Source organism: Synchiropus splendidus, chromosome 16, assembly GCF_027744825.2.
Source record: "Synchiropus splendidus isolate RoL2022-P1 chromosome 16, RoL_Sspl_1.0, whole genome shotgun sequence".
NCBI lineage: Eukaryota > Metazoa > Chordata > Actinopteri > Syngnathiformes > Callionymidae > Synchiropus > Synchiropus splendidus.
In genome coordinates this window covers 10960099-10972714 of record NC_071349.1, presented here as the reverse complement: position 1 = coordinate 10972714, position 12616 = coordinate 10960099, and the positions used below count along the sequence as shown (strand labels likewise).

General features: G+C 46.2%; 1 protein-coding gene across 2 annotated transcripts; it reads left to right on the top strand.

Annotated features, from left to right (window-relative positions):
* Positions 1-237: 237 nt before the first annotated feature.
* On the top strand, positions 238-7952 carry e2f2 (E2F transcription factor 2). Of its 2 annotated transcripts, none has more exons than XM_053845415.1 (7): positions 238-936; positions 4249-4348; positions 4421-4640; positions 5154-5315; positions 5397-5511; positions 6177-6363; positions 6834-7952. In XM_053845415.1, the coding sequence occupies exons 1-7, from the start codon at positions 658-660 to the stop codon at positions 7100-7102; spliced, it is 1332 nt and encodes a 443-aa protein (XP_053701390.1). In that variant the 5' UTR covers positions 238-657; the 3' UTR covers positions 7103-7952. The 2 variants fall into 2 exon arrangements, with proteins under 2 accessions (XP_053701390.1, XP_053701389.1); XM_053845414.1 differs by having other exon boundaries at positions 6174-6363.
* Positions 7953-12616: the final 4664 nt, after the last annotated feature.

Genomic DNA, 12616 nt, shown 5'->3' with positions numbered 1-12616 from the left:
TCCTCTCCATTGTTCGACCTCTGACAATAAAAGAGCTCTTGTAGAAAATGTCTTCTGTCCCTTTAAGAGGCGCCAGCCGGCGCGCGTACAACTGGCCTATGCAAATGAGGACACGCCGAACGTGCCGGCAGCCAATCCGCGCCCGCCTCCAACCGCGGGAGATCTAAATTTCGCGGGAGCAAGTTTGGCGCTAAAACCACCTCTTCTTCTTCTACTACTCTTCTCCTCTTGTATGGAGAGCGCTGCCCGGAGCTGGACGCCAGATTCACGGAGCGGGTCGGAACGCCTCGCGAGCTCGGAACAAGTCGCGCACCGTGACGTGGGCTTCGGGTGGCCGCTGCGAATGGACTTTTAGTCGCGGAATGCGGTGGGTTTTGTGGCTTTTATTGACGGCTTCGGTTCTCGCAGAGCCAGTTTGGTCGGCAACATCTCGCAGCTCGGCTGGACAACAACAAAGAACGGAGGGAGTTATTCTGAAAACGGCGCGTTTCTCATCCAATACTGAACACGTTTCACCTCCAAGAATCGTTTTATTCCCTTAAAACGACCCCTGTAGCCGGATATTTGTCCATTTTCCTGAGCATTAGCCTGCGCCGACTAGCCTACTGTGGCTTTAGAGAACAATCGCTTTCGCCTCCCTTCTTCTCAAAACAGTGGATGAAGATGATGCGGATGCCTAAAGGAGTCTCCCCAGCTTCGGCTCGACCCGCAGCGGGGCTGCACTGCTCCCAGCAGAAGCTGAAGAGCTTCAACGGAGCCATGAAAACGGACTTCTTCAACGCGGGTTTGTCCAGTCCTCCCATGACCTCGGTGCCAGCCGGATATTTCACCCAGATCTGCAACACCACCGCCGCCGAACAAAGAGCCAACAGCCTGTACTCGACCCCCCATGGACCCGAAGCCAAACCCATCCGATCATCCTCCGGGCGACTACCGGTAAAGACGCCGACTGTTGTGTCTGTATTTGGGTGGATTCATGGTGCTTGTGATGACGTGGTCGCTCCACAGAGGAGCCTCTGTGCCTGTTGCTCCACTAAGTTTGTGAACTGTGGCTGGGGTCGTCATGTGACAGCTGATACCCCCTTTACAGAGCCAGTTTGGGGGTCACTCTGTCAGAGGTGCACCATCTCAGAGTGAATTGTCTCACCTTTGTTTCATATTTGACCCTGAAACACCCTCACTGCCGGAGTGACACCTCCCTTCCTGGAGACTTACTTACCGTCCCGGCAGCTCCAAAGGTTACAAGGTGACGATGTACAGCCGGCACCAAATCTATTATTAACCCCTGGCCCCCGGAGATCACTGTGGGCTCCAACAAGAGGATTAGCTGGGTGTGAGAGATGGGCAGCCACCTGCCTTATCGTACGGCAAGGTGAGCTGGGCCCGCCCCTTGTCCCCCCCCCTTCCGACCAGCTGAGTGGCCACAAGATAAGGAGTGTGTGGCGCAGATAACGTTCAAATAATGCCACGCCAGAATCCAGTTTAGTAGTAGCTTTTGTTGCCATTTAAAGAATGTCAGTATGTTTCCAAAAAAAAAAAAAACCCTCAGACACCTCCAAAGAATTTTATTTTTTTTATCATCCAACATTTTAATCCAAAATTCTTCTGCTGCTACAACCTGTTTTTTTTCCCCGTACTTTTTTTTTTTTTTATCGAGGGCAGACTTTAAACTAGTGCTGCCAGAAACTATCTGGCAGGAAGCTCCCACTTGTCTCACTTCCTTTACAGTTGGACAACAAAACATGCCTCATCCAGTCGCTGGCTCTGTTTAATAATCGACCCATTTTAGCCGCCACGCTCTCCTCTGAAGCATGGTGGCACTACCGTTGTGTGTTTTAACGTCTGCTGGGTTGATAGTCATGTGAACATCTTCCCACAAATGTTTTGGCTGGGACTGGTCGCAGGTTCTGAGGGGTGAAATGGTAGTAAACAAAGAAGGCCGCCTTGCTTCTTCACCCATTTAATTCCAGTCCTTATCTATGCATCTTCCCCGATAAAGTCCTGGGTGTGACCCGAACCACTTGCCCAACTGTATTCCAGTCACTCCAGTTGGATTGGCTTGTGTGACTGCAGCCCTGGAGAAGCACTTCATCTTTTGCATTTTAGAGGTCCGTCAACAACCCCCTCAGGTTACCCCCCCTTCTGAGGGACGTGCTCATCTGCAATGCAGCCATTGTTTTTCTTTGACTAGGGTGTGGTGGAGGTGGGGGGCACGTGTGAAAGCGGTGGATGTTTGCAGACAGACTGTAACTTGCCCTTGGCACGGACGGAATCCAGGGCCCCGACAGGCCGGGTTTGTTCCTTCAATGGAAGGCCGTGTCGCTGAAGCGTGACGCGCCGTGAGAAACGGCCGCTTCACCGCTGCCTGACACGACAGGAATTAAGCAAAGAATGTAGTGAGTGGCTGTGTGGAGGCTTCTGCTGAACGTGAGCGAGTTTCTTTTTTCCCTAGATGACACGACTTGCCTAGAAGAGAGTTGGAGTTTCTCCTGCTCCGGCGTCCGTCTGTGAGATAAAGCTGACTCACTGGAGTCGTGCATTATGCAAATGAGGGAGGGAGCCTGACCCAAACACCTGCAGGGGAAACCGTTGCTTTCAAAACACAGCGAGAACCGGCCTCACAATGCTGCACTCATTTGTTTAAGTCTATTGACATCGCATGGTTTATCTTGAAGAGAAGTACATGCCACTCTCCACAGACCCTCGAGGGGCCACATCACCAAAGAATCTCCATGATCGCGTCAGTATTTTCGACCCTCTATTTTTGGGACTCTTAAGAATTTGCTAGGTTGCTGTCTCCGCCCTATAATCCTGGGCTCTTAACAGTTGTTCCAGTAAAACCGTAGCGCCACCAACTGAGCACAGAATGGGGCCATTGTTTCATGAAGCTTCGTCTGCACGTCTCCACACGCTGGACAGGAAAAAGCAATCCGATTGTAACCCCCGTTGTACGCCCACTCTCACTCCTTTGTTGGAGCGATGGTAACGTACAAGACACTAGGGTTCCAAGACGCCAGCAACTGGATGTGATCAAATTGTTGGTTTCTTCTGATACCAAGAGAGGGAGGCGCCATTTTTTGTTTCAACGAGACAAATTTGGCGGAGTAAATGATTCTAGCGCGTCATTTCAGATGCTAAAACACAATGAAAGTTTTGGTATTTATTACCAGACTCATCTTGGTGTATTCATAAACCTAGCAAACGCCAGGGAAACGGCATGAGCTTTCATGCTGAAAGGGTCCGAGTCGATGGCGATAAATCCCGACCTGCGGCCACATTGTGAGACGACCCTTTCCTCCGGCTACAATCCCGCTAAGGCCAGGCTCTTAGCTAGGAGGGCGTCTGCAACGCGTGAACAAATGGACGCCAGATGCCGCCATATCCCAGCTTAATCTGGCGGCCCAGATACGGTCAAGAATTGGATGTCCATTTTTCCATGTTTTGCAGACGCCCTCCTAGCTAAAAGCCTGCCGCTAACTTCCGAGACTCAAGAGTGCGCCTCCATCTTGGGAGCCATCAAAGCTGTGTTTGTGGCATGAAAAGATCCCAGTCCGAAGATCATTTCCAGGCTTGTAAGCCAAGCTCTGCCATCATTCATTCATGAGTCAGAGGGTCTTCCGAAAACGCTGCTGTCAGCGTTTCACTGTCACCTGTCTGATGACTCGGCGTGTTTCGGGTTACACTGGTCGTTACACTTGCTCCAGATGCCACTGAGCAACAGGTGGAGGGAGGTCGACCGGACAATGGCGGCCTTCTTTGTCTCCCGCGGCTTCTGCTGGAGGAGTCAGTCCCTACTATCAGGTCTCACACAGCCTGTTTCATTAGATGCAGGCAGTTCAGCGCCGATACAATAGTTCAGTTTAAACACGGTCGGACCCTCGAGTCACCGTGTTACTTTTGGTTTCGTTATGTGGGCTCCACGTCGGTCACAGCAGCCGTTGTCCTGGTGGAGGAGGTCAGGGAGTGATTCCAGGGATTTCCTCCCCCTTCCTCTCTGACTCCACGCAATCCACATGCAGCGCTTGGGAAAGTGTAAGAGCAACCTTTGTTCCTGCACGTGACGGCCGTTGGCATATTTACGACCCGACACTTTTCAGCTGCCTGCTTAACACCGCAGAGGTCACATGACTTGACTCCGATTTGTTCAAGGGAGTTGCTGGCGGGGTGGCGTCGCTCATGAGGACACGCCCCTCACTGTTGCGCTGTTGGTTATGGATGAGCATTAATCCGTGTTTTTCACCTCCTCAGGCCAAAAGGAAACTTGATCTCGAGGACCCTCTTTACCTGCCGGAGTTTCGCACCCCGAAAGGCAAAGGTGGCATCACAGCGCGAGCCCCGAGTCCACGAAGTGAGTCATGGAAATTCGTCTTGTCCTTTAAAACAGGCTGAAATGTCTTCTTTTAATCATTCATTTATTTAGCTCCGAAGTCGCCCGGCGAGCGCACGAGGTACGACACATCGCTGGGCCTGCTGACCAAGAAGTTCGTCGGTCTGATCGCCGAGTCTCCTGATGGAGTTCTGGACTTGAACTGGGCCACTGAGGTTCTGGAAGTCCAAAAGAGGAGGATCTATGACATCACCAACGTGCTGGAGGGAGTCCAGCTCATACGGAAGAAGTCTAAGAACAACATCCAGTGGCTGTGAGTTCCTCTTCTGGGTTTGTGTCGAGTTAGTTAGTTGGAGTTATGAGAGCTTTAGGAAATGGAGAGTAGCGGGGAAAATATGAGCTAATGCTATAGGTGCTAATCTCATGTTTGGTTTTCAATAAAAGTTATTCTGACTCCTGAAATGTGTGTTTAGACCTTAGTCCAACTGTGAAAGTGAAATTTTGATTTAGCTCGTGCTCAAAAGTGAGGTGATGAGCTTGAAAGGAGCTTGGTGCTAATGTTAGCTGTGTTGCTAGCTGTCACGAAGTTCTAAACCAAAATGATACTTGCGTTCAGTCACTTCAAAAACAAATAAAACAAGGTGACATCTTTTCAGGTTTATTCATTTTTAATTCAGAAAGTCACGCACTTGTTTTTGCCATAATAAAAAGCGAAAAGGGATTATGCTAACTCTAGCGGCCACGTCAACCAACAAGTCACTTTGATCAGTTAGACTCCATTTATTTTGATCAACCTGAAGCACAGGAGTGTTGTTGTCTTGTTCAGGGTGGGGAACGTGTATGAAGGCGGTGCGAGTGGTGGCGAGCGAGCATGTGCGCTCAGGAAGGAGCTGGGCGACCTGGAGCGGGCGGAGCGGTCTCTGGACGACCTGATCCACTCCAGCACCAAACAGCTCAAGCAGCTGACGGAGTTCAAAGAGAGTCAAAGATATCCTTTCATCTGTTGCCCTTTTCCACCGCGTCGTCACGACTTCTCCGCTTTACGTTGCTAACCTTGACCGCGCACCACGCTAGGCTACGTGACCTACCAAGACATCCGCTCCATCGCCAGCCTCCGAGACCAGACGGTCATCGCGGTCAAGGCCCCGGCGGAGACCAAGCTGGAAGTGCCTGAAACAGCAGGGGTGAGAGCTCCTTTGTGTTCATGTTTACAACTTGCTTCTTCCTCCTCCTCACCTCCTCCACTGTGTTTTTACTACGTGTTGCTCATTCAGCTGCGCTCCACACTACTGTGTCACTTTTAATTTACATCTGTTTTTTTTTACTTCCTGCTTTTTTATCAATATTATTTCACCATTCACAATTCTTAAATTATATTAAGTTTTTATTTTTTTTTGCATTGAAAAGCCATTATTTCCAGAAAAGTTTGAAGTAAAGAAATAAAAGTATTATCTAAAATAAAATGTATTACCCAAAATAGAGGCAATTGAATCTGATGAGTTGGAATGATAAAGGAATAATTAACAGGAGTAACATCTATTTTATGTATATATGTAGTAGAAGAAAAAAATAAGTGTACTAAAATTAGAAAAATAAAATATTACATTTAAATAATATTGCTGCAAAAATATACTCAATATTGTTGCAAATATAAAAGATAAGACATGATTTGGAAAAAATAAACTTTTTTTTTTTTTTTAAACAGTGATGGAGTCTTTATTTACCCCACTTTTTTGGTCTCCACATGCGTTTTAGAATCAGCCCATTGCCAGCTGAATTACATTTTAAAAACGTGTAATACCCTCTGCATGTGAACTGGGATCTAAACGTGTCTCCTCTCCACCAGAAGGGGTCGCTGCAGATCTATCTGAAGAGCAAGAACGGCCCGATCGAGGTCTACCTGTGTCCAGAGGAGGGTTTGGAGGACGCCAGTCCCGTTAAAAGCTTCGCCACACCAAAGAAAGAGTTCCCTCCGCCCCTCGGACCCCCGGCTGCGGCCCCGCCCAGCTACAGCGTCAAAGAGGAGCCTGTTGAAAGTAAGGCCAGTAGGTGGCAGTAGAGTCACGGTCAAGCCATAAATATTGACAGCGGTAAAAATGAATTTGAAAGTGCAACTTAAAATTATTTTACAATTTTCTGACTTCTTTTGAGCTGGTCTTTTTGCTTTTTTTTGTACTACTGTGCTATTGTCCCGTTGGTTTTTATTTCCCACAGAAAAGTAAGAACAAAATCAGGATTTATTTTGTAACCTTGACGTGACTTTATTCCCCCCATAAATGTCGCCACTATATTGCTCTTATCATTTAGAATTATTATCTTTTTTTTTTTTTTTCTTTGACCTTCAGTCTTGTAAAAACAGTTTCACATTTGTGTATGTAAGAAGTGTATTCCACTTGGAAACATGGGGTCTTCGCTCCTGAATCTGAAGATAAAAACAATTCCAGCGTCCACTTGGGGGACGCCATCATCCCCTGTCCCAACACTGTCCCCTTGTCTCTCCTCCCAGCGACCCCGGTGACCCCAGCTCCCGCCTCGTCCTCGGCTGCAGCCTCCACCTCAACTCTTCTGGACGTGGAGCGCCTGCTGGGTCTCACTCCCAGCCTCCTCCAGATCACCGAGGACCAGCTACCCGGCACCTCCTTCACCCCGGACGCCAGCACCCCTTTCGTCAGCTTCTCCCCGAACCTGGATCACAGCGACTACCTCTGGAGCCTGGACGACGGCGAGGGAGTGTCCGACTTCTTCGACTCCTACGACCTGGGAGACCTGTTGTAGAGGAAGCAGAGTGTTCCACCTGCTATTTCAATGACTGGAAATCTCACACTATGAAGCCATCACTGTTTTAATGTCGGTGAGTTCAAAATTATTTTAATAAGGTGACAAAACGTTTTGTACCGAGGAAAATATTGTAAATATATTGTGTGATCAGCGAGCAGCTTTTTGAAGGTGTGTGAAATTAAGCCTGATTTCAATTCATACAGGGATGATTATGCATATCATGTGATCATAAAATGCGTTACGGTGCTTGTGTTAAACTCAGGAATTGTGTTCGCCTCGTCTCCAAAGGTCGTTCCGGTTTTGGTCTGTTAAAAAAAAGCCCATAGTTGATTTTTGTATCCCTCATCACATTTCTGGACCAGAAAGAGTTGAGCAGTCGCCTTTAAATATATTTCTGTGGAAATATCAAGAGTGAGTCAGTCTGGAAATGTTCAAATCCAACGTCTCTGTCGCGGCGATGTGTTTCTGTTCAGGTGAACAGAGAGAGTCTGAATTGTTGCGACGTCACGGCCGTGCATGTCCATCATGTTGTAGTGTTTCTGGGGCTTTTCCTCTTAGTTGCAGAGATAAGCTAAGTGTCCTGTCCTATTAAAACTTGAAAACGTGTGTCAGGGTGTGACAATTTGGGGGCGAAATGGGGGTCTCTTAGTGTGTTTGTGTGCGTGTGCCATCTAGAGAAATTTCAGAGTTTTGTAGTTTCAGCATTATTTTTCTGGTATTTGTACATAAATTGTTTTGTATTTATACCTGCTTCGTTGCTGAAGTCTTTAAAAAAAAAGCGTTCCCGAGAAAGGCCCGACTGGTTTTTTTTGTACGAAATGCAGCACTTAATATTTAGCAATATTGTGTGGCCTGTTTGAACATGTAATAAATATTGAAGCCATGGTTTACAAAGGGCCTGGTTTTGTGTGTGTCTTCCAAAATGTTACTATCGTTTCATATCAATTTTAACCCAAGAGCGCCTTCTACTGAGCTACAGTACATACACATTTTTTTATCCATATTGTTCCTTTATTTTCTTGTAAAATTATACATAGTTTTCCACATGCATGCTTATGAATTTGGCTCTTAACTCTTCATGAGGATATCTTTGCCCCGCTCTAATGTTTACCATCTCTAGTGACTGAACACCGAGGTATTTTTCCAAATAATGTGACTCCAACTTGCTGCGGTGTGGACACCAACATGTTGCCGGTAATACTAAGCTGCTCAACTGGTTTGACTCTGTGGGAAGAAGTGCATGGAAGTGAGAAAGAAAGGCACTGCTCAGAGCTCAGCTCTGGCCCCTCTGATATTCTTTTTTTTTCTCCATCAAAGTGACATTTTATTTCACCATTTTGCTGATGAATGAATTTAATTTCAGTTAATCTGCTAAAATAAATCACTTTCTGGCTAAATTTTTAGTCAATATTGATATTAGTGCAGGTGTATTTCAGAATGCTGCTGCCACCTGCTTTTCCATTGAGGTCATTACTGTCGACAATATTTGAAAATGCTGTAAAAGCTATTGATTTATATAAATAAGGTGAACATAGAGCAATAATATTGGGTGAAAAAAACACAAAATATAGGTGTAAATAAGATGCTTGGTGGAGGTCTGTGCTCCCCAAGTGCTTTATAATAGATTATTCCATCAAAACTAACTTTTTTTTACACGGCTTATTAAAGTACATATCATGAAGCTGTAAATAATGAAAGCAAGGCATCAATGAGATGAAGAAAATACATCAAGAAAGCAGCAGGAATAATAAGGTTTCATCTCCTTTCGGCTCCTTTTCGATGCTTCAGTCCACTACAAATTGACAGAGCTGCAGTTGTGTGTTCAATGTGGGAGTGAAATAAACTTTTATACATGACAAATATCAAGCATAAAAATTCAGAAAAAAAACAAAAATGGAAGCAAAGTTGTGTACGTAAAAGACAAAACATCAACTTTAAAGCAAGAAAGCTTCTCATAGTTGAAGTTTGAACGATACTTTCACACGACTCGGATGCCCATTACAAAGCAAGCCGAGTCTATTGGGCCATTGTTGGAGTGGGTCTATTCTTAGGTCTGATGATGTCCTGCTAATGAGAGGTGACTCTGCCTCGAGTCGAGTGAAAAGGCCGACGCGATGAGTGACAATGACAATGGCGCAGCTATTCACCCCCTCAGACACACCAACAAAAAACTCTCATCAGTCTTCCTAAGTTGGTCTCTTCGGAAACATACAAAAGATACCCGACACGGAGAAGGTCAAAGTTCAGTGGGTCACTGCGGAGCAGTGTTCTGCCTCGAGGGAAAACCAAACAGACTCATTTAGAGAGAAATACGTCACAGATGTGGAGTCCTTCTATACACATTGTTTCAAACGCATGACTTCTTTTATGGGATCCTACACATGAAAACCTTCCACCTGTTGTCACCAAACGCCTCTGAAACATCAGGTAAGGATTAGCGCCGAGAGGCTAATGACAGAGGCTGCACACAGCAGCTCATGTGTTAAAGTGCTGCTGCACACGCTGAGGAACAGCAGTCGACCTCGCCCCCGGACGATCGGCATCAGCCCCGCGCCTCAGTCATTACCTTGGCCCTTAAACATAAGAGCTTCTTTGTGCGCCGCCGTGGTCTAATGAAAAGCTTGTAGCAAGAGCCAAAACATGGGATTGTTTAGGGACCGTGGAGCACATAGAGGGGCCACTCTTTTCAGCGAAGGTGAAGCAGAGTCTGGCCAAAGACCTTTGATGCACCAGGCTAGTGGTGTCCACAGTCCTCCACTGTTGCTGGTGATGTGATGCAGACAGGAAACCAGCAACTCTGGCCGCCTCAAACAAAAGCAGCCATTGGTTCACGGTGCAGTTTCTCCTGCATCTCCGAGTTTAAGAAACAAACCAGCCACCCAGACCTCCATGTCTCATGAGGGGTCAAGTCAAAGCAGGTCCGCTCAGACCCCCTGATATCCTCAGTCTTTGCTGGCAACTCAGCGCCTCGCCTGACCTTCCATCTGTCCAGTGAAACCAAGGTGCTTGTTATGTTAACCTTGTGATGGCGTGTTCAAGTACACAGACAAGGTTGGAAAATAGAAGACAGACATAGATATAGCATGCACCGGTAAAACTGTACCATTTTAATCCCAATATACCAGATGTCTGTGTTAAATGTAACCAAGGGACCTTGTTCCACTGTATGTGAGAGTGAAGAATTACAAAAATTCTGGAAGGATCTAGTGGATTTGTTCTCAAAAATAACAAAAATAAAGATTCCTTTGGATCGTTCTATTAATGCACATAAATTGACATGGCAAACATGTTGTTGCATTGAATTGGAAAAATGTTTCAGTTCCCACAGTTGGTCAATGTATCAGGGAAATGTCCAGCAATGTCTCGAAAAACTGACCTATATAACAAAAGGGCAAGTGCATGACTTCTACGATATCTGGACGCCTTTTATGCAGTTTCTACAAGAGAAACCGTTTTTTTTTCTTTGCTGTGATCCTGACTTTATGTGACTGGATTTTGTACAGTGAGAGAAAGATGGTATTGAGGGTGGGGAAATGTCTATTGGTTGTTTTTTCTTTGTCTTTGTCTTTGTTTGTCATTTGTAATTATGAAAAGTAATGAATATATGCATGAAAAAACAAGATATAGTATGCAATATCCAGCGAGAAAACCCTTAAACTATCTCCTGGCCTGGGAAAACAATGTAGGTCAGGGGTCAAACTCAAGGCTCCGGGTCCAAATTTGGCCCATCTGTGTGGCCCACAAGCTTCAAAGTGAACCACAGAAAATATAGATATCCTGACTCAAGAGGATGATAATGTCTAGTTGGAGTAGTTCATGTGCAATGGAGAGTCAATGGGATTATTGTGTAGTGACACCTCCCTGAGAAAGGGGGCGCCATAACCTCTCTAGACCTTCCAGTCTCAGCTGCCAATAGGAACAGCTAGTGAGGAGGGATGAATGATCATATTTAACTGTAGAACTCATCATATCTGCATCATCAGAGCGCCACCTAGGAGCGGTCCAAACTGCGCTGTCGGGTTTGTGGATTCAAGTAAACTCCCAGTATTTGGGGAAAAAAAAATATAATGCACAGTGAGAGCATGGTCGTCGCCGCAAATAAATGTGGAAAAAAAACTGTATACTTGTGGTTTTAAGTTTTAACATCACTACCGATTCATGCTAGCACTGGTTAGCAACATAGCTAACAGTCCTGTGATGCTAACAGCACTTCCTTACACTACAAACTAACAACCTAAGAGTTGACGCTTCTGTGTTTACTACGCTGCAGATTCTGACTCAGGTGTTGCAGGTCACCTGGTCCAATCTTAGCCACGCTAAACGCTTGCCGCTAGCTATTAACCACTACTGTTTTTAATTGGTTTGGGTCACTGGACACTTTTTACAATGTTTTTTTTTTTTTTTTATGACAGAATGGATCACTTTTAGTGAGGAACTGAAGTTTGCCCTCTGAAGAAGGGTTTGCATCCTTTATAAAGATGTTCCTTTCATATGTTTGGAATTAAAATTCGATTTTAGAACTGCTAGCACTGGTTAGCAACATAGCTCACGGTCCTGTGATGCTAACGGCACTTCCTTACACTACAAACTAACAACGTAAGAGTTGACGCTTCTGTGTTTACTACGCTGCAGATTCTGACTCAGGTGTTGCAGGTCACCTGGTCCAATCTTAGCCACGCTAAACGCTAGCCGCTAGCTATTAGCCGCCACTGATGTCTTGTTCTGTTTTGACTTATTTCTGTTGGTTGTGCACTTCTGAGTTTGACACAATAGAATCAGCTGTCTGTGTTTACACCACACGTCCCTGAACCCACGGCAGACAAGTCGGACGACTTGCTGCCGTAAAGGTATTTGTTGCTATAGCAGCGATCATAACAGGCCCAGGTGGTGCAGGTATGTCGCACAGGGACTGTTGTCGCTGCTTCAGTGACTCATGAATGACTTACATCTCACTCACATTTCCATTCTCAAGCTGCAGCTGACGTCGGTCGTGCTGAACATCGGCCAAACTCTCGTCTTCATACGCCTGTTATGAGAATTCTCTTCTGTTGAGGGATAAATTGCTTTTGTTCTGACGCCATTTCTCCCATTCTCAGTCGAGCGTGTCGACCAAAAGGGGGGTATTTTACGGTAATCCTGGGCCTCCTGCCCCTGACAGGGGCAGTAAATTGATAGCAGGACTGGTGGAGCTGAGTCAACACGCGGAATGGAGAAGGGGAAGATGTTTAGGAGGCGGGGGGTGGGGGTGGATGTGGGGGGACCTTCTGCTAAACTCTCGGGGCTGCTGGGAAGCAGAGAGGAAGTCCCATCTGACGTGATCTTTATTGGAACACATCTGAGAAAAGTGCACTCGCAGTTCACTTTCAGTGCTTCAGTCCAGGAATGTTGCTCCCTGGATGGAAGCAGAACATGAGTGCAAAAAGAGAAGTTGGTGAGTTTGTGGTTTTTGAAGATCAGGAGGACAGCTGAAGCTATTCACTAGCTCATGCAGCGGTGGCCTCTTGTTCTTCA

Excerpts from the sequence above, each read along its gene's own strand:
- e2f2 (XM_053845414.1), top strand. The coding sequence starts at position 658 with ATGAAGATGATGCGGATGCCTAAAGGAGTCTCCCCAGCTTCGGCTCGA. Across the intron at positions 5,512-6,173 it reads AAGTGCCTGAAACAGCAGGG|AAGGGGTCGCTGCAGATCTA; the intron begins GTGAGAGCTCCT and ends CCTCTCCACCAG. Across the intron at positions 6,364-6,833 it reads CAAAGAGGAGCCTGTTGAAA|CGACCCCGGTGACCCCAGCT; the intron begins GTAAGGCCAGTA and ends CTCTCCTCCCAG.